The sequence below is a fragment of the Scleropages formosus genome, chromosome 10 (genome assembly GCF_900964775.1).
Source record: "Scleropages formosus chromosome 10, fSclFor1.1, whole genome shotgun sequence".
Lineage (NCBI taxonomy): Eukaryota > Metazoa > Chordata > Actinopteri > Osteoglossiformes > Osteoglossidae > Scleropages > Scleropages formosus.
In genome coordinates this window covers 14,523,235-14,541,173 of record NC_041815.1, presented here as the reverse complement: position 1 = coordinate 14,541,173, position 17,939 = coordinate 14,523,235, and the positions used below count along the sequence as shown (strand labels likewise).

Below are 17,939 nucleotides of genomic sequence, written 5' to 3'. Positions count from 1 at the left end.
TGGAAAGAAAAGAATGACACAGAAAGCCCCACAGAGGGAGTTTAGTGGGGGGAAGAAAAGACAGGAGGAAGACATTTTCTACCCTCGGGCAAAAGCGTCAGCTGTGCTTACCTTACAAAGTCTGCTCCATTTTGACTTCGACTGAGTTCTCCTTCTATGTGTCTGCATGTCTTTTTCTCACATCTTTTCTTCCTTTCACTACTTCTTAGCTGACTTTGGGGGGGCAGGGTGGATCGGAAGTAAAATGGGGTATTTGGGTATGGAGCGCACGCTTAATATTTGGTCACAGATATTTTGGTGTCGCACATCGAGTTTCCTGAAAAGAAATGAATACCTTTGTGTATCAGTGAATATCTGGGTGTATATTTTATGTGTATATTTGTTTATATCATATGTAGATGGGCATATATGAGTATGAAGTTGGTTTTCCGTTTTTACTTTCTAGAAATCAAAGTAAATAAAATCAAGTCCTGAATTGTAAAGTTTCTTTTGCCAGAAAAGTACATTGAATAAAATCTGTTTATGAAGTTTTAAAGAGAAAATAAGCATTAAAATAGGAGTAAGCATGAGCTTGTCCTTTTAAACTTCATATTGATTGCAACACATCTAGCAGGTCTCCAGTTTTAAAGAGCAAAACTGCATGAAGAGACCCTGTGGTGCACAGAGCATCCACTAACGGTTTCAGTTAGGGATGTCGCTATGACCATCTCTCTATACGCTGACCCCTCCTGGTCTCTGACATGTGTCCTCATCTTGTCGGTGCATTGCACAGGGGGGCCTTCACCTGCAGCACACCGTCATATGCCATTAGCACTTCATGAATCCAGTTAGCATTGAGCTGCATCGCACATGAAATTATTAGTAGTTCTGCCTGTTAGTTGCCAGTTTACATCTGAAATACTACACTGCTGGAAAGTGACTCCTTGAGAAGCAATAATCTGTTTAAGCTCTGTGTGTGTGTGTTTACTTTAATCTGTATATGTGTTGAAAAGGGTGGTCAGGTACATAGGAGGCTTTGTGGTGATTTTTCCTAATATGAAATGGTGTCTTGCTCCTTGATAATTAAGTGTAATGTTCCTATAGTTTGTGCACTTTGCCATGCTTGATTGTGAATTTGTATGCTCTATCCTCAGATCCATCCCCCCCGGTGGTTCTTATCAGGGGTGTTCTGACCACATAAGGTTTTGGCTTCCATATGCTTTCCCCGGCTTTGTATGGCACCTTGGATCTGCCCCTAAACACGAAGACCTGTGGTACTTCCCCCACCACCTCAGTCCCTCAGGCCTTTTGTTTGGTTTTACCTTCAGGCCAACGGGAAAGGAAGACAGCAAAACGGCAGTAACGGGGCGGTGGCGAAGCGCAGATGATATGAATAACAATTGTTGAGGAGGTCCCAGCCCTCTTGCCGTCTCCCTATCCAGGCCCTGATAACCTGCCGACAGGCTGGGCCTCAGTAAGTGACAGATAGTCTTTGTGGCCACTTATCCAGGCTGTACACTTGTATAGGAGAGCCGGGATAATCACCCTAATCTAATTACGGCTAAAGGAGGCCATGACTGCGCTCAGGCCAGCAGACACCTTACTGTAGAAATCCTGTTTGCATCAGAAAAATAAGGTTGTCATATTGATTATTCAAATCGGAGGCTAACGGCCGTGCCTCATCCGGCCGGCTGCAGCTGACAGGGGTCTGAGCAGCAGGAGATGGACGGCACGAGACAGACGCAGTGTGAGAGAGAAGTGACATTTGGGGAAGTATTGTTTGTTTTTTGCGGCTTTCAGAACAAAAATTCTTCGTCATAATTCCCTACAATTTCTACAGGGAAAGGAATTTCTATGCGTTTATTTTACTTCTCTTTCACAGATATTAGATGCCATGACAGGTTGCCAAAAAATATGCTTGCACAATTGATCGCGTTACGTCTATTGTAAACAAAAGCTTAATTAATTAACCTTGGAACTATGTACACTCTTGCTTTTCCTTCCTCTCATTAAAGGAAAATGATGTTAAAGGCAATCCCTTTAACCAAAAACCAAAGTGACTCCAGGTCAAATCTTTACGCACAATTAGCCCTAATATGTTAAACACTAGACTTAATTATCTCAGTGTTCTCTGATAAGGCAGCTGCTTGTGGTAGGTAATAAACATTCAAAAATAAAAGCTTTCATAGAAGCAAGCCAGAACAAAAAGTCACAGCTCATTCTGAAAGGATGCTGTGAGATGCTGGCAACAGCTAAGGGTTATGGAAATGTATTTTATATGTTCATTTATACATTTACTTACTGTTATTCTTTCTTATAACAATTTATTCCTTCATTTTTGGCAAATTGTGTTTTAATTTGCTATGGTAGTGTGAATTTTTGCTCTTTTTTGCAGGTGGATTACTTTTAACATAAAATGCATGCAGTTAAAATTAATTCAGTTTAAATTGTGCTGATTCTGGCGGTAATGTATGTAAGAGACCTTAGAGAGCAGTGATGGTGAGCTGGTATAGACTTTGGAAAATGCAGGGGCTACTGAGTCTGCAGAACAACTGAGATAGTATAGACACCGCGTCTACAGTAAAGCGTTTGCAGTCAACTCCGCGTGCACAGTGTGTCACTTGCTGTAGGGAGAGATGTAGCAGTAAGTCAGTAAGTATTTGAGTTTGTATTGAAACTTGTGTTTTAGCTGATGCCCTGCCAATGATTTAGAGCTCAGATAGTTGAGAGGATGGCACGAGCTCAGATAATCTTGCTTTGACCCATTGGCTCCTCTGATTTAGAGTAGTTCTGTAACGGCCGCAAAGCTTCCTGGGTATATTGTTTCTGGTGGTGAAGTTGAACGGGTGGAACTGCTTGGGAAAGTTCTTCAAGCACACTTTGGAGTTTAGTGCTCCAGAGTTATTCTGAGGTTCAGTGTTTTACCTGAGAAGGTTCTTGGTGTTTTTTGACTCTTCCAGGAGGGAATAAAAACCTCTAATCATAAATGTTGCAATTGCAAAATTGAGTGTGGAGACACACTGTGACATTACCCAGTTGCGACAAGCAATGGGGGAGGTCTGTCTGAATGAAAACTGAACCTGCGGGGCTGGATTCTGACTTTGCATACCTCTGCATAATGTGCTCTTAATTTTCACACTGAGTGTCTCACCTGTTTGTTTGAGGTGGGGAATGATGAAAACCGGCATGGAGAATCAGGTCACGTGGTCATCATCCCATAAATCACACCTTGGCAGAATAATGTTATTAAAACAAATTGCAGTTTGCTTTGCATCAGTCATGCACCTTAATATACTGTGTTATGTGAGTGAATTAGGAAGTTTCATTTTTCCCCTCTGTAGCCTCACAAATTGTAGTAAAATGATTTTGCATTTCCACTTTGGACAAGTTATCTTGAGCTGGATGCTTTCCTGACTCTTCTAAAAATTGCTGAGAGCTTATACAAATGAACTTTCACAAATAAGCCAGCAAGTAAACTCGTTAAGAAAAGGATGGGGTGGCTGGCTGTGGTCTGTGTGTAGTTGGAAGTGTGTGTGTGTGTGTGTGTGTGTGTGTGTGTGTGTGTGTGTGTGTGTGTGTGTGTGTGTGTGTGTGTTTTGAAGAGAGCAGCCGCTTATTGTCACTCAGTAGCTACAATAGGACCCCTCCCACCTGCCTGGTGGCTGATTACTGGATCGGGAGCACGCACCTCATCGGGGGGCATGCAGCGGGGCCCCAGGGGGTCCCTGGTTGCTGTGAAGGGCGCAGGAGAAGAATGGGCCCAGCTGTAGAGTGAGCAGACTCTCAGGCCACCCTGGACGAGACAGCAGGCAAACAAATGCCCAGAAAGGGACCTCCTTTCTTTTTCTTCTTATCTTGTTTCCACCTCAGCTGAGCCCTCAGGATTTTTAAAAGTCTTTCTTACACTGTCTCTCCTCTTTCTTGTGCTGCAACTTTCCCCCCCCATAACTACAAGCATGTAGATGTGCGTGTGTGCGCTTGTGTCTGTCTGGATGATTTGAATGAAAAGCATTTATCCCCTGCTCCCAAGGAGAGGATCCATTCAGTGAGACAGCAGTGTAATGCACAATTGGAGGGCAGGATTGAAACTGATTACCTTGTTAACTCCTGGCAGTTACCGGTGGTTTGAAATAGGTGGACTTGATTTGCAAATGAATTAAAGTCCCCCCTCACACCCACCCACCGTTGCTCCATTTTTTCATTTCATGCCAAAATCATCTTTTTATATTCTGCAATGACAGATGCCATGTTCCACACTATTGTTCCTCTCTGGCTTCTCCAACAGCCGTGAGACGAAAGATTTCGACGGTGATTTCAATGTCGGCATCCTGGTGCTCTGAGTTTATTCTTTGTGTACAAGTGCTTCAATCTGCAGAGTTTTGGAGGGAAAAATATATTTGGGCGTGATATTGTTCCGGCTCAATAATGGAGTTTTTTTGATTAGTCAGAGTTATAATTGGGAGAGATGAAAAGGGCCGCCGCTATTCAAGGAACCCAGGAAATAGATTGCTCTCCTTTCCTCCTCTGTCTTTTACAGCTTTGTTACCCCACTTAAAAAGAAGTCAATTTTCTTTAAAATGTGGTTCTCAAATTAAATTTCTTCGACCACTGAGACCCAATGAACAGTCTCAGTCTGAGCGGGCCTGGCCCTTACAATTTTATTTATTTTATTTTACAGCTTGGGCTCTGTAGCAAATGTGTAATTTGCTGTACTCCTCCCCGTGCTCATAAGAGGATCGTGAGGCTGCTCTCATGCCCCCTGTGTGTGTGCAGCTGTGTTTAAGTATTCTACTCCTGCTCACTCACAGATGGAGCTGAGCGATGGATGGTAATTGTTGCACACTCTCTTTGTGTCTCTCATTAACCTTTGGTACTTTGGTGGTCTTTTTTTTTTTTTTCTTTCCCCTTTTTTCTTTTGTTAAATTCCATATTTTATTGACTGTCCCACCATTCTGTGATGCAGTGTGTGTGCCAGAGGTTTACTCCTCACAGAAGCAGTGCTGTGCTGTTTCTGGTTGTAGATGAGGTGCTATATAGGCCTAAAGTTTTTTTTTTTTTTTTTTTTTTTTTTTTTTTTTTGGAAACTTCTGTATCTTTCTCCCACATTACCTGAAACACATGGACAAGTGTGTTTATGTTATAATGACACAGCACGTTTGTGGAATATAACGATCCATGTTTGTTTATGTGCACAGCGGTTGAGTCCTGGTTTTCTCCTTGGTTCTTGATTCCCTGTTGACTCTTGTACTAGAGTCAGAACCCACAAAGGTCAGGGTGGTTCTTTCAACAAATCCCCGTGGTCTTCTATTTAGACACTTCTAAATGATACTTAAAACAGGCAATGATATGGCTTTATAGAAGTGGATTTTAAAAAGAAGCTGCATGGTAATTAGAGTGTAAGATGCAGTCTTGAACTTCATTCTACCTCTAAACTCTAACAGGTATATGTTTTACATTTGCACCCACACCCATTAAACTGTGCAAAGGAATGCAGGTAGTATAATCAGTAAAATGTCTGCTCATTTTATCCTCAAACCATAAATGCACAACAGTCAGTTGTAGAGTTTGCTAATTTGTGCTGCCTGATATTTTACCAAAACACATTAAGTTCGTTAATAGGGATTTAACCTACAAGCTTTAGCTCACAAGCTCAGATCTTTAAACACTGGCGCCTGAGTGATGATGTGTCCCTGTTATCATGGATGATGCCTAGAACTAGCCATGGGGCACACACTGACAACCTGCATATGAGATGGAGACATGCTGTGAACTAGTCTCTTCCATCAACATATTCCCATGTGTCTCTCCTCCTAATCTCTCTCCACTGACATCATGTAGCTGTCTGTGTCAGGTTTCAGACTCTGGTTCTGGCCTATAAGACAAAGGATCAGTACCCCAAATAATTACAGTACTTGATCAATTCCTTCACCCCAGTGAGCGGACTGTGCTTCTCTCCTCCTCCTTCTTGCTCGCCCCAGTGACAGGCAGCCTGCTGGTTTTCAGCTTTGGCCCCAATCAGGTGGAACACGCACTCTGTCCCCCAGAATTGCTTGTTCCTTTTCAGCATTGAACAAGAGTCTCAAAACCCATCCCTTTCTGATCCATGTCTCTCCTTGTCTTCTGACCACTATGTGGATTAAGATAGCATGATCTAAATATCTGTTATTTAAATTTCACTTCTGTAGGCATCTACTTGAGTACATTACATTTATTCATTTAGCTGATGCTTTTTTTCTAAAACAACTTAGTGTTAGAATACCCATTTGCACAGCTGGTTATTTTTTACTGGAGCAACTGAGAGTAAATACTTTGCTCAAACGTACTTCAGCCAGAAATGAGATTCAAACTTGCGACCTTTGGGTTCAAAGGCAGCAACTCTAATCATTATGCTACCAGCTGGGTAATGTACAACCAAGATGGTGGTATGAAGCAGAGCTTGTGTACTGATAATTATATGTCTGTACCTAAAGCTCTGTCTACTGTTGAATGTACTTTCCATATAACTTTTGTATGCTCCTTTCCTCTCCCAAATGAATTAATGTCAGTAACCAGAGCTTAATTTTTCCTACCTTGGATTAGAGCTGTGGAAGGACTCCTGGCTGACTGCACTTGGATATGGTGCAGGCCTGCTGCTAATGCTGACCCTGGATCAGATCTGTACATCAGGAGTGCAGCACCCTTTATCCTGTTTAATTATTAAGCAGAACTCCTTTTGTCCAACTGAACTATTTATATGGCATGAAATATCAAACATAGCCCACTGACTTTTGAAGGCCAGTTACGGAAAGGAGACAGTGAAGGTGGACATCAGGGGGCGGACCTGCCTCCTAAAACAGTATGCTTTTTGGGTTTTTTATTGAGTTTGTGGTGTCTCCCCATTTTAAGGGTGTTTCCTTGCCTTTTTTTTACATTAAATTCTATGATTATGTTAACAGGAGGCCCTTGTTCAGAGTTTCTTGCAGGGATTAAAAGGTAGAGATCCTAATGTTGTTGTGAGATTATTTTCATTGCAGGTCTTTTGTGTGGAATGTGATAGCCAAATCTCAGTGCAGGTTCATTATGCCCCCCCAGGTCTCCTGTACCCTCCCTCCTGCCATGTTTAGCATTTAACAGGAAAATCAAAAGCACTACCTCCAGTACACACCCAAGAATATAACTTCAATTCTCACACCCATGAAAGACACTGTTCACATGACAAAGAGGGAATTGTCCAAACCTCAGTCAACATAGTGATTTATCTTATTTTAAGTTTTGCTTAATCTTGCACCCTGTTGCCTCTCTCATTATGTGTACGTATTGGTTTTCTTAAACAATGGTTTATTGCTATTAGAATTTTGATTTGTGGATGTGTGCTGTCATGTCTTCTATGAAATCCTGGTTTTGCTGGAGTTGATCAGGTGTCCAGTGACACACAAATGTGTAGCAGCATAGTCGATGAGACGTGACTTTATTACACTTTCATCTTTTACCGCCATGACTCCTGCTGTGTGGTTTTCCATTTTTTTTGCTTTGTTTCTAGTTGACAGATGCTTTTTCTGTATATGACACTCTTCTTTTTCCATTTGTAGATAGCTGCTGTTTGGTTTTTTTTTTTTTTTCTTTTTTTTGCTTGTTTTGACAACACAGCTGCACACCTCATTGGCTTTTGTTGCCTTTTGTTCTTCCTGTTTGGCTGATGAGGGTTAAATTGAATGATGATATTCTTTTGTGAAGTTTGGATTTATCATTGTAGCCACCACATCTCGCTGATAACTTGCTCACTACTTACATAGAATCATTATTGGTTTTCAAAAGCCGTTGCAAGAGTCTTATTAATTTTTTTTCCCCACTTATGTCTCTTTTGTTATTATTTTGGTTAAGATCAAGAAAAAAGTCTTCAGCACTTGCCTTTAGTGTGCTGCTTGGTGTGTTGGTGATAAAATGTGACTCTTCACCGTAGTACTCCTGGAGCAGCCACCTGCAGGTGGTGTAGTGGTTGAGGATGTGGGTACTGAACTATTATTCAGAAAATGTCAATGTCAGTTTTTGAAAAAAGCTGCTGAAATGTATTAAAAGTATTATCAAAGTGTCAAATTGTAAGCCTGAGAACTTCTTGGTTGTTTTGACTAATTTTGGTGGTGGATAGTAGTAGTAGTAGTAGTAATCTGAGAAGCCTGCATACCTCTGTTGGTCTAGCGCTGCGCTGGCCACCAAGTGGTTAACTTGGTGAGCCGAGGGCAGGGGACTCGTACGGTAATGCATGGCTGATGAGCACTGTGCTAATGGGCCGCCCTGTTAGGTGGAAATCAAATGACAGGGTTTGCATTTTAAGTTCCCCCCTTCTTCCATTGACTGACTCAAGATATTCATCTACGCCATGTCAAGTAGTGGGGTAAGAGAAAAGGAAAATAGAGCAGGAGAGAGAGGGAGCGAGAAATGGCAAAAGTTGGGGGGAAAAAAGGCAAAAGCCCTAATGCAATTATTCGAAACTTGGGCACAAATGACAATTTGTCTGCAGCCCAGGCTTTAATTAATTGTGTGCTACCTGGAGCTTAGGGCCTCACATTAAAGGGGCAGACATGTAGAGATGATGAACGTGACGGTGGCCTTGGGAGGAGGAGGATAATGATGAGGACACGGGCAGCAATGCAGCGAGCCTGGAGCCGTGCGCCCTCCATCACCCCCCACCATCATGAGGGATATGCCAGACATTTCCAATTTGCCGATATTGACTGCGGCAAAAGGCCGGCATTAAATTTAGCTCTTTTAACACGTTGACTTGTTTGTCCTCTTTTACTTAATTAAGGAGGAATAAATAATGACCCCTTTACGGGAACAACTAAGAATAAAACCATTTTCCCACTCTCAATGTACTTTAGGTCATTTTAAAAAGTTTTTTTTTTTCCCCTCCCTCGTTTTACTTTACCACTACTAACACTCCTTCCTCCATTCTTTTTGACAGTTTGACTTAACCTGTCATTCATTTTGTTTTTGTGCTGTATCTTGGTTAAATGGAATGGAGCATCACTGACACTTACATTAAGTAGTTTCCATTTTCCATTGTGAATAACCATAATTCATATAGTTGTGCCATGACTGTTTGTAAGTCTGTCACAAGTTTCTTCAAACTCATCGATGAGGGACAGTTTATAATACTGCAGAGTACTGTTTATGACCGGTATGCTTATATTTTAATGTGGAATGGTTGACCATGGAAAGGGGTTGAATAATGATCAGTTCATGTGAAAATGGGGCCGGGGGCACCAGTTAACATTCTTTATAGAGTTGTGGCCTTCCAGTTGAGCGATCCAGATTTCAATCCCACTCGACTGTACTAACCTTGAGCAAGGTTCTTACCCTGAATTGCTCTAGTAATAATTGCCCAGCTTTGTGAATGTCTAAATAAATGTAAGTAGCTCGGTGTACAAACCTCACATTGAAAGAAAAGTCTCAGTGAAATGAACAAAAAATATCATCATGATGGGGGGGCTTTGTGGTGCGGTGGGTTTGGACTGTAACATAGCAGGCACAGTCCAAACCTGCCGCGCCACCGTGGCCCCTATTATGATGATATTTTTGGTGGGTCTGAGGTTCGAACCCCACTTGAGGTGCCTTATGGCGGACTGGCGTCCCAGCTTGCTGCGATCCTGCTTAAGATGGGTTGTAGCAATTGCAAAAAAAAAAAAAAAAAAAAAGAAAGAAAGAAAGAAAAAAAAATCGTAATTGGGGTGGAATTACTGGGCCAGCCTGTTGTGTCACCAGTAATGCAGTTTATAGACTGCAGCAGCGTTTGTTAACCTTGCTCATAAGTACAATATCAGAGTCTGTTCATTTGACCATAACTCCAGTGCTTTGGCTGCTGTGGCTGTGTGGAGGCATCCCAGTCAGTCATTTTAGATATCAGTCTGGCAGTGGCATTGAGAATGTTGATGTGTCATGTTATAGCCACTAATGGCTCTGGAATCCATGATTTGGCCTGGATTTGATCCATTGGTAGAGCTGCGGGCTTTGCTGAGCTGTAAGACTCACAGCTTTGTCTTCCCATACTAGGGAAATCTGACTTATTAGACTTCAGTCCTAGTAGCATTTATACCTTTTCTGGAAGCAAATAAAAGACAACAAAAATTATTTTCACTAATTACACCCTTGATGATTTGGGCTGCAGTCATTTTGTTGCCTGTAAAAACAGAATTACTTTATGGAGTTAAATTCTATTTTATGTTGACAGTAATTCAGATATTAATAAGTTTTCTTTGGCATTCATTCTTTTCCCAATTATGTCCATTTAGATTGCCAGTCATGAAGCTGAGTTAATTTTCAAACTATTTGTTGAAGAATTTGTGGACATTTTTTTTTTATTTTTTTTTTTTTTTTAACATCTGCCTAGTTCCGTGTGTATACTGTATCTTACAGTGAAATTTACAGTTCCGGCCAGGTATGCTATAAATCATATTGGCCTTTCTATGTGCACTGAGATATACATATATAAATAAAAAAAAAATAGAAATCATTGCACGTGATGTACCTTTATATTGTGTAGAGATGCGCTGTATAATGTATGTGTATTATTGTATAGAGGAAGTATAACTGAATGCCTGTTGTATGGAGGTTAAGTACATGGGTGTTGTGTATCTGTGGTGTACAAGGGTATATGTGTGTCATGTAATTACTCAGAGCAGAGCTTGTGGGATTGAGTTTGACAGGTGCCCAGGGGCTGGGTGTGAGACTGCTGCTCCTTCTGCTCACCCTTCTCTCTCAGCTAATCTTTTCCATTTATGGCTGTAAAACCAGTCGCTTCCTGTTCACCAGCCTTGTGTTACACCAACATTACTATCTGCGCTGCCTCAACTACAAATTAGATGAACAGCCTCTGACACTTTTTCAATATTATTACATTAAACCAAGTGGATTTTGATTGATAACCTAATATTGGCTTAATGCAGAACATCAATCATGGCAAGTATATTAATTATTTAATATTGCAGTCTAATTCAGAAATCGATGTGACTGTGCAGAAGCAGGCGGCTGGGGGGGCTGACTGGCCAGGGGTTGAGGAATAGAAAAACTCTCAGCTCCCTACAGACCTGAGAACAGAAGATGATTGGGGCAGGAAGGGGAATGAAAAGGACTGACTGTACTCTGATGCGCTTGTTCGATACAAATCTTTATTCATTTTCAATGATGTCTTCCCATTTTCCACTTGGCTGCGTTTTTATCAGGTTTGAACCTCATAATCGAATTAGACCTCCTTTCGGCACAGAGGCAGCGTGGGCTGCGCTGCATGCTGGAGCCACCGTAGTATCGATGAAGTCACAAGAGGAACAGTCATGGAGACAGGAGGGGGATCGAGGCAGGGAGGGATAGAGGGCGAGGGGGAAATGGAGGAAAGCAGAAAGTGGTGGAGGCAGAGAGAAACGGGGGCAGCAGTTACAAGGTTAAACTGTAGAGAGAGACTCGGAAGTGGAGTGAGGCAGAGATATTCAGGGAGGAGGAGAATGGTTTTCCCATTACCCTATTACCATGCTTCAGCCTGCCTCCCTTTCTCCTGGACATGATGTAAAATTGTTTCCCGCTAATTGTGCTTCATTAGGGGATTACGCCACTGTGTCACTGCAGTAACAAATGTCTGCCTCTTTAATTTCTCCTCGCCCGTCATGTATAATAAATGCCCCAGTTTGTTGTTCAGAATGTAATGTAATTAAAACTAGATGAAGTTTTTCTTAAGTGGTCTCATGCAGCTGAATGAGTAATAATGGGATTAATGACCGCAATTTTTTTTTTTGTGCTCGCGAAGTAACAGTTCAGTACCTGGACAGGAACTGTAACTTGTTTGTTGGACGACTCTGACGCGAAGCTTGTACGTGAAAGTTTTCAGCTCAGAAGATTTTAGTTGTGATGGCAGTATAAGATTGAAAGGGGCTGGGCAGAAGCAGGACATTTAACTGCAGAAACAAGAGGTCTGTTGATGTGGGTGAAAAGGAATGGGATTAGAGAGGTGGATTTGGTGTTGCTGCTGTGGTGGGTCCTGTCATTTTAGATAGTGGGGGTTTCACAGTGATTCTGCAAGCTGTATTAGAAATTAGGAGGTCCAAGACACCGATAAGCCCCATGCCCTTTCTCTCTTTCCCTGTGTCCCACCCCTCTCCCCGTTGCTCCTTCCAGATAGAGGGGGAGACTACAGCCAGAGCAGCAACATTAACATGCTGGGATGCTTGATCTACACAGTTCCTCTGTTTCAATTTTGGACTGTGCCTAAACGGCACCTATTATTCACTGCCAGTTTGCTCTTTTAATTAGAATGTTTTTCTCCATCCCCTCTCCCTTCTGCTCTAGTAGTAAAAATTCATGCAAGGAATGTTTATTTTTTTGCATTATAATTTAAGGACAATTTTTTTTTCCCTGACACACAGTCATGAATATTTGCCACAACTGAGTGTGTGTTTCTCTGGTCTGAAGTTTTTAATTTTTTAAAAAAATTTAGCATAAATTTTATTTATTTATTTATAAAACAAATTTAAACTTTTCTTAGGTCACAAGCTCAGCCTTCAAGGCATGGGGAACAACATTGCAAACAGACATAAAGCCCACCTATTTTGGTTTACATGTGCACACACCAGTACCTTTCATGCTCCACACACGCGCGCACACACACACGCACGCACACGCTGGGTAAACTACACTGAAAAGCTGATTCTCACAGGCTTCCAGGGGGTCCAGTTTGTCTTGCAGTAGCTACCAAAGAGTCCTCTGTTTCACAGTATCTGCAAGGTACCTGTAAGCACCCCCCCACTCCACAGAGGGGCGAACGTGGGGGTTCGTTCTCTTGTAACGGACTCTCAAAGAGGAGGGGAGACCCTCACGTGGCCTGAACAATTGTTTGTTCTCCTGCAGCACTCCACGTTAATTGGATGCCACTGCTTTGGAAGGAGAAGAAAGGGCTTTTTGAAACATCAGTACTGTCCTTAGAAAAGGAAACAATCCGTAATAAATAGCAATTATGAACCATACAGAAGATGGAGAGCGGGTGATGTGTGCGAGGGGGGTAGGGTTGAGGAGGCTGTGAAGACTTTTTATTTGGAGACAATTACCGACGGGGCTTTATTTACAGTTTGGGAAATTTGTTCTTGTGTTGCAGGGATGCCGGAAACATCAAAGCGGGATTAGAACATCTGGTAAGTTCTAATTTTCCGCACCGCATTTGCATCGTCTTTGATATCTGCATCTGAAATGAACGCTCCGGAATGAGCTTTGAATGCGTTGTGTTGAGCGCACACCAGCCTGCTTTCATATCGCATGGACACTTACACGTTTGTTTATCCAGTTGTCCTCCTGCCCCCCTACTGCCCTGTAACCTCTACTCATTGCCTGCCCTGCTGTCCCTGGGATTTTTTTTTTTTCCCCTTTTTCTCTTGTGCTTTTTGCATTTTGTTCTAAGTTTTTGATGTGTAGATGAAATGGTGTAGGGAGCCCGATGTAGCTCTCTAGCCTCAACGATGCTGAGGGATCAACACACTCAGCGCACCGTCTCATACACGCTCAGTTGCGTCACAACGGTGACACTGTTTTAACTGATCGAATGTTGTTACTGGGTGTAAATGTTGAAGGGTATGAATAATGGAAGAATATGTGTTCTTGAACTGCATTAGGCCTGCCAGTGAATTGATGACTCAAGGACTCCTATTTTTACAACAGCTTTACAGCTTCCTGTTCCCTAATTTCATTGTGGTCCTTCACACGCCTAAGTGTTTTCACTATCCAGGAATTTGAAATGACGTTACTCCTCCTTTAAATTTTTATTCAAAGGGGTTGTATTAGCTGGACAGGTATGACATGCAGTATCACAGTACTGTGGAGTGTCACGTACTACTTGAGTGCTGGATTGGTTTTGTACTCAATCGATACACAGGTGACCACATCATATAAATTAATAACTTGTTTTCCGAGGGCGTGTGGTGTAGGGAAGACACTACTGAAGGCAATATGAAGATATTGCTGGTAAAAGTGGTAAATGTGCCACATGTTCTGTGAGGAGGTACAGTAAGGGTGAGTTCTGACCGTTATTCCCCACTCCCTACAGTGAAAGACTGGTGTCAAGCCATGCTCCACAAAAAGCCCTGCTGAACTTCTAAAAATTTTATGTCGGACATTTTGAGGATTTTCTGCATTCTTTAATACGGGTCAGAGTGCCATACAACAAAGTTAAGGGTTTTCCCTTTTTCTTTTTTTTTCTTTTCTGCATTGGAGGAACTCAAATTCTGGGTGCCTTTTTTTCAAGATGAATTATTGAGCGGGGTCGCCATAGGGTCCTGGCCATCTGGATGTAAAGTCACCTCCTTCAGCCTTGCTGTGTCGCGCCTTGCATAATAAACAGACCCATCTTTATCGGTAGTCTGATGCACCTCACCTGTAATACTCAAAAAGAAATTAAAGACAACTTTGAGTTTACTATTCTTTAGAATACCAGTTCTGATTGTCCAAGTTGACTATGTGCTGGTTCTTTGCTGTAACAGTGTAAGGTTTAACAGGAGATGAACATCTTGTGCCCAGAATGCGCAGAGGGTAGAGTGGTATGTTTCCTTGTCTGTCTGCCTAGTGGTAGCAAGCTGACCTCAGGGCAAAGAGGGGAAAGTGATCTTATAAGTTCACAGAAGGTTTGTTGTGTAGATACTCTGGCCTGAGGCAGTGGGGGCTGTGGTGCGTTGCAGAGTGGTGTGTTTAATTTTCTTTGCAACAATGCATGGCTACAGGGACAGTCCTTGATTCTTCTAATGGCGAAAGTACATATTCTTCTTTCTTCTTTCACACACCTTCAGAGATGAACAGAGTAAGAAGGAACAAGTGTTGGACAGTGAAGGGAAAGACAAGTTCCTAATGGGACAAGAATGTGTTTTTTGCTGATTTTTGCAGTTTTCCAGGGTTGCGAGATAACCAATTTAAAGAAATCTCTAGAAATTCAACAGACTAGTTGGAAGACTGGAGTTGCACATTGACTTACAACTCTACACAAAGCACTGTAAATTATTCAGTAGAAGATTGCATATGGAAATAGTCAGGATCAATATGTCTTTGCCAGCCCAAGGTTCTGCCAATACAAAGACTAAGAAAAGGTAACTGGTGTAAAGTCTCTCATGGTCTGCAGACCTGCATCTCTATAAAGTGCTCTCAGCTGAAGAGCTGCGTTCAGTTGAGTGCTCACTGTGCTGCTCACAGCTAAACTTGAATGATAATGGAGTTGACTTCAGTTTGATGGAGATACTGGACTTTGTACCATACGGTATGTAGTGCTAGTGATCTCTGACTCAGCGGTCTTTCCCCTATTGTAACGCATATGGGTTGAACAGCCTCAGATGGGAGAGGAGGGTGCTGTGGTTGGAGTGCCATGATATCTGTGAGGCAGAAGTTTATCACGGAGGAGATCAACAGATGGTAGAATATTTCGGGGTTCAGGAGGTCTATAGAGTATGTTGTGGAGCAGTGTGAGGGCAGACCCAGTGACTTTACAGTGGCACCCAAAGGCAGCGTGGAACATTGTATTCCCTTAGGATTTAGGGCCAGTTGTTGGGTGCAGAAACTAAGCCCTGCTGTTGTACACAGGAGCAAAGCAGTTACCTGAATACTTGAATGTCTTCAGCAGAACATCCCTCTGTGTCAGTTCATGAAAGTGTAAAACTACTATGTCTGTCTACCCTTTTGGAATAAAACCCCATGTTATCTCATTGCCTTCCAATCTGTAGACGGTGATTAAGGGTTCAGGTCAAAGGAGTGTGGACACACCACCAGTCAAAGCCAGCAGCGTAAGAGGTTTCTAGACTTCCTTTCCCCTGGAGAGGTTTAAAAACTTAGCTGTATGAGGATGGTGGAGGGCTTGTAGACAGCTGGTCTAGATGCAGACCCCCCCACTACCTACTACCACCAGTGGGATGGCAGGGTCACCAGTGATGACCTCTGGCCCTGTGGTCAAAAGGGCATCCAACCACTTAAGAGCTCGCTAAAGAGGAGGAGAGTCATTAACAGGCAGCTACTGGAGACACTGTTGGGTTGGGGGTTTGTTATGACTGAGTAGTCCCCCAACCCCCAACCAACCAATGTTAGTTTTGGTCTGGCTATAGAGTAGCAGTCTGTGTCCTGGACCGCAGTGGCGGTTACTGGAAAAACATAGCAGCAACACTGCCCCACATTGTGTGACATGGCTCTCAGTGATGAGAGTTGAGAGTCTTCTGTGGGGGAGCATTGTGTGTGTTTGCACATGTGTATGTGTGTTAGTTCAACCATGACACAGGTTAAGAATTCTTGGGACGTTAAGTGTTTATTTCTGTTTTTAGAAACTCTTGTCATTATCCTCTACGATTCCCAGTATAAGGTCATACAGTGGCACCAAACAGAATGCATTTGTGCTTGCCCATGTGAGTGTGTGCAGTGGTGTGTGCATGTCTGTGTTTATGCATGCAGTATGGTAGGCTACTATGAAATTTGAATACGTGAATATGTGAACATGGGAATTTATGGATGTGTTTATGCACAGTGGTACATTGCTTTGCTGGTTGTCAGAAATCCGGTGTGGTGAAGAATCTTATTAAGATTCAGGACAGTGGGTTGTAAATAAACTCAGTAGTGCCCCCCATCCCTGCTAAATCAGTTTGTAAATGCTATCCCCAACCCACATTACTTGTGTAGAGATGATGACCAGTATGATTGCACAGTGAGTAAGATAAGAACATAAACTCTACATTTAGCTTATGTTATACTTTGTTCTCTTTGTGATAAAGTTTGGCCTCTTGTCAGTTTTAACATTGTTTGGCTGGTGATGATTAGTGGGACCATGTTGTTTTATGAAAGGCTATATACAGTATGAAGAAAAAAATTGTGTATTTGTACCTTGTTAACAATTTGCAGTTTTTCGAATTAGCAGAAGCTCTCAGTAAGATGATGCGTGAAGCAATAAAGGGCATTCTATGTCTGCTGACTAAAAAAATCTTCAGTAGTTTTGCAATTAGGCCTTAGTGGGTTATTTTTCATACTTTTAATAAATATACCCTTAGAGTATTTGGATCTATGTGAATGTGGTCCCAGGGAATGAATGTTGTAGTAGGGTATTCAGTTAATTGCTTTGTGGGGCTGTGCAGTAATTCTCGTTAGTGGGCTTTTTGCAGGAGCCAGTGCTGTACGGGAACCTAAGGAACATTGAATCGCGCTAACAAGCACGGACCCGCTGACCAAATGTGCGTGTGAAATAACCAAATCAGCTGATACATAAAACATCAGATTAGTGGGAACAATTGCAGCCATGATAATTCAGACTTTTTTTTTTCTTTTCAACGACCACGCTCAGCGCCTTGGACACAGCAGCACAGTAGCTGGACGGGTGTTCACGTGGAGCTGGTGTGAGTTCGTGGTCGGGGGTGAGAAGTTCAGCGGCATACAAAAGGATGCAAGGAGAAGAGTTCACCGCCAGAGTCATAATGACCCCTCAAGAGAAAGCATCAGAGGATTAATTATGCACTCAACATTTCAGCCAGTGCTTAATTATCACGTGCAGTGGCTGACGAGGTCTGGGAGAGTCCTCCACATTTGGTTTGCAGAAAGACAAGGCCGGTATGGACAGCGGGATCAAGTAGCAGGTGTTTTTTTTTTTTTTTTCTTTTTTTCTTTTTTTCTCCCCCCCCCTTTAACCAGGCTCATTTTTTGGTGTCACGAACACTGCAAACTGGTGCCTTGTTGCGAGCCGTTCGACTCGTCGATACTCCCCTGTGTGGTTTCACACACACACTCCCACGCAAAAAAGAACAAGCGACAGAATCATCGCAAATCTGTCGAATGTGTCGGGTGGATAACAAGACGTCTGCTCTATTACGGGGTCCGAATTTAATCCCTTAGGGGGGAGTTGTGTTATTATTTCGCTCTCGGTGGGGTAACGACACCGCCCCGTAACAAATGAGAGCGCCGAGCGGAGGAGTAGGAGGAGGAGAAGGTAGAGGGATTGA

The 17,939-nt window shown here is 42.5% G+C and overlaps 1 protein-coding gene across 1 annotated transcript in view; it reads left to right on the top strand.

Moving 5' to 3' along the window:
• rsrc1 (arginine/serine-rich coiled-coil 1) overlaps positions 1 to 17,939 on the top strand; it is a 108,651-nt gene that overhangs the window by 33,718 nt on the left and 56,994 nt on the right. The window contains exon 6 of the mRNA XM_018732478.1: positions 13,094 to 13,130. Within this exon, the coding sequence (XP_018587994.1) occupies positions 13,094 to 13,130 (37 nt within the window). The remainder of the gene's footprint in view (positions 1 to 13,093; positions 13,131 to 17,939) is intronic.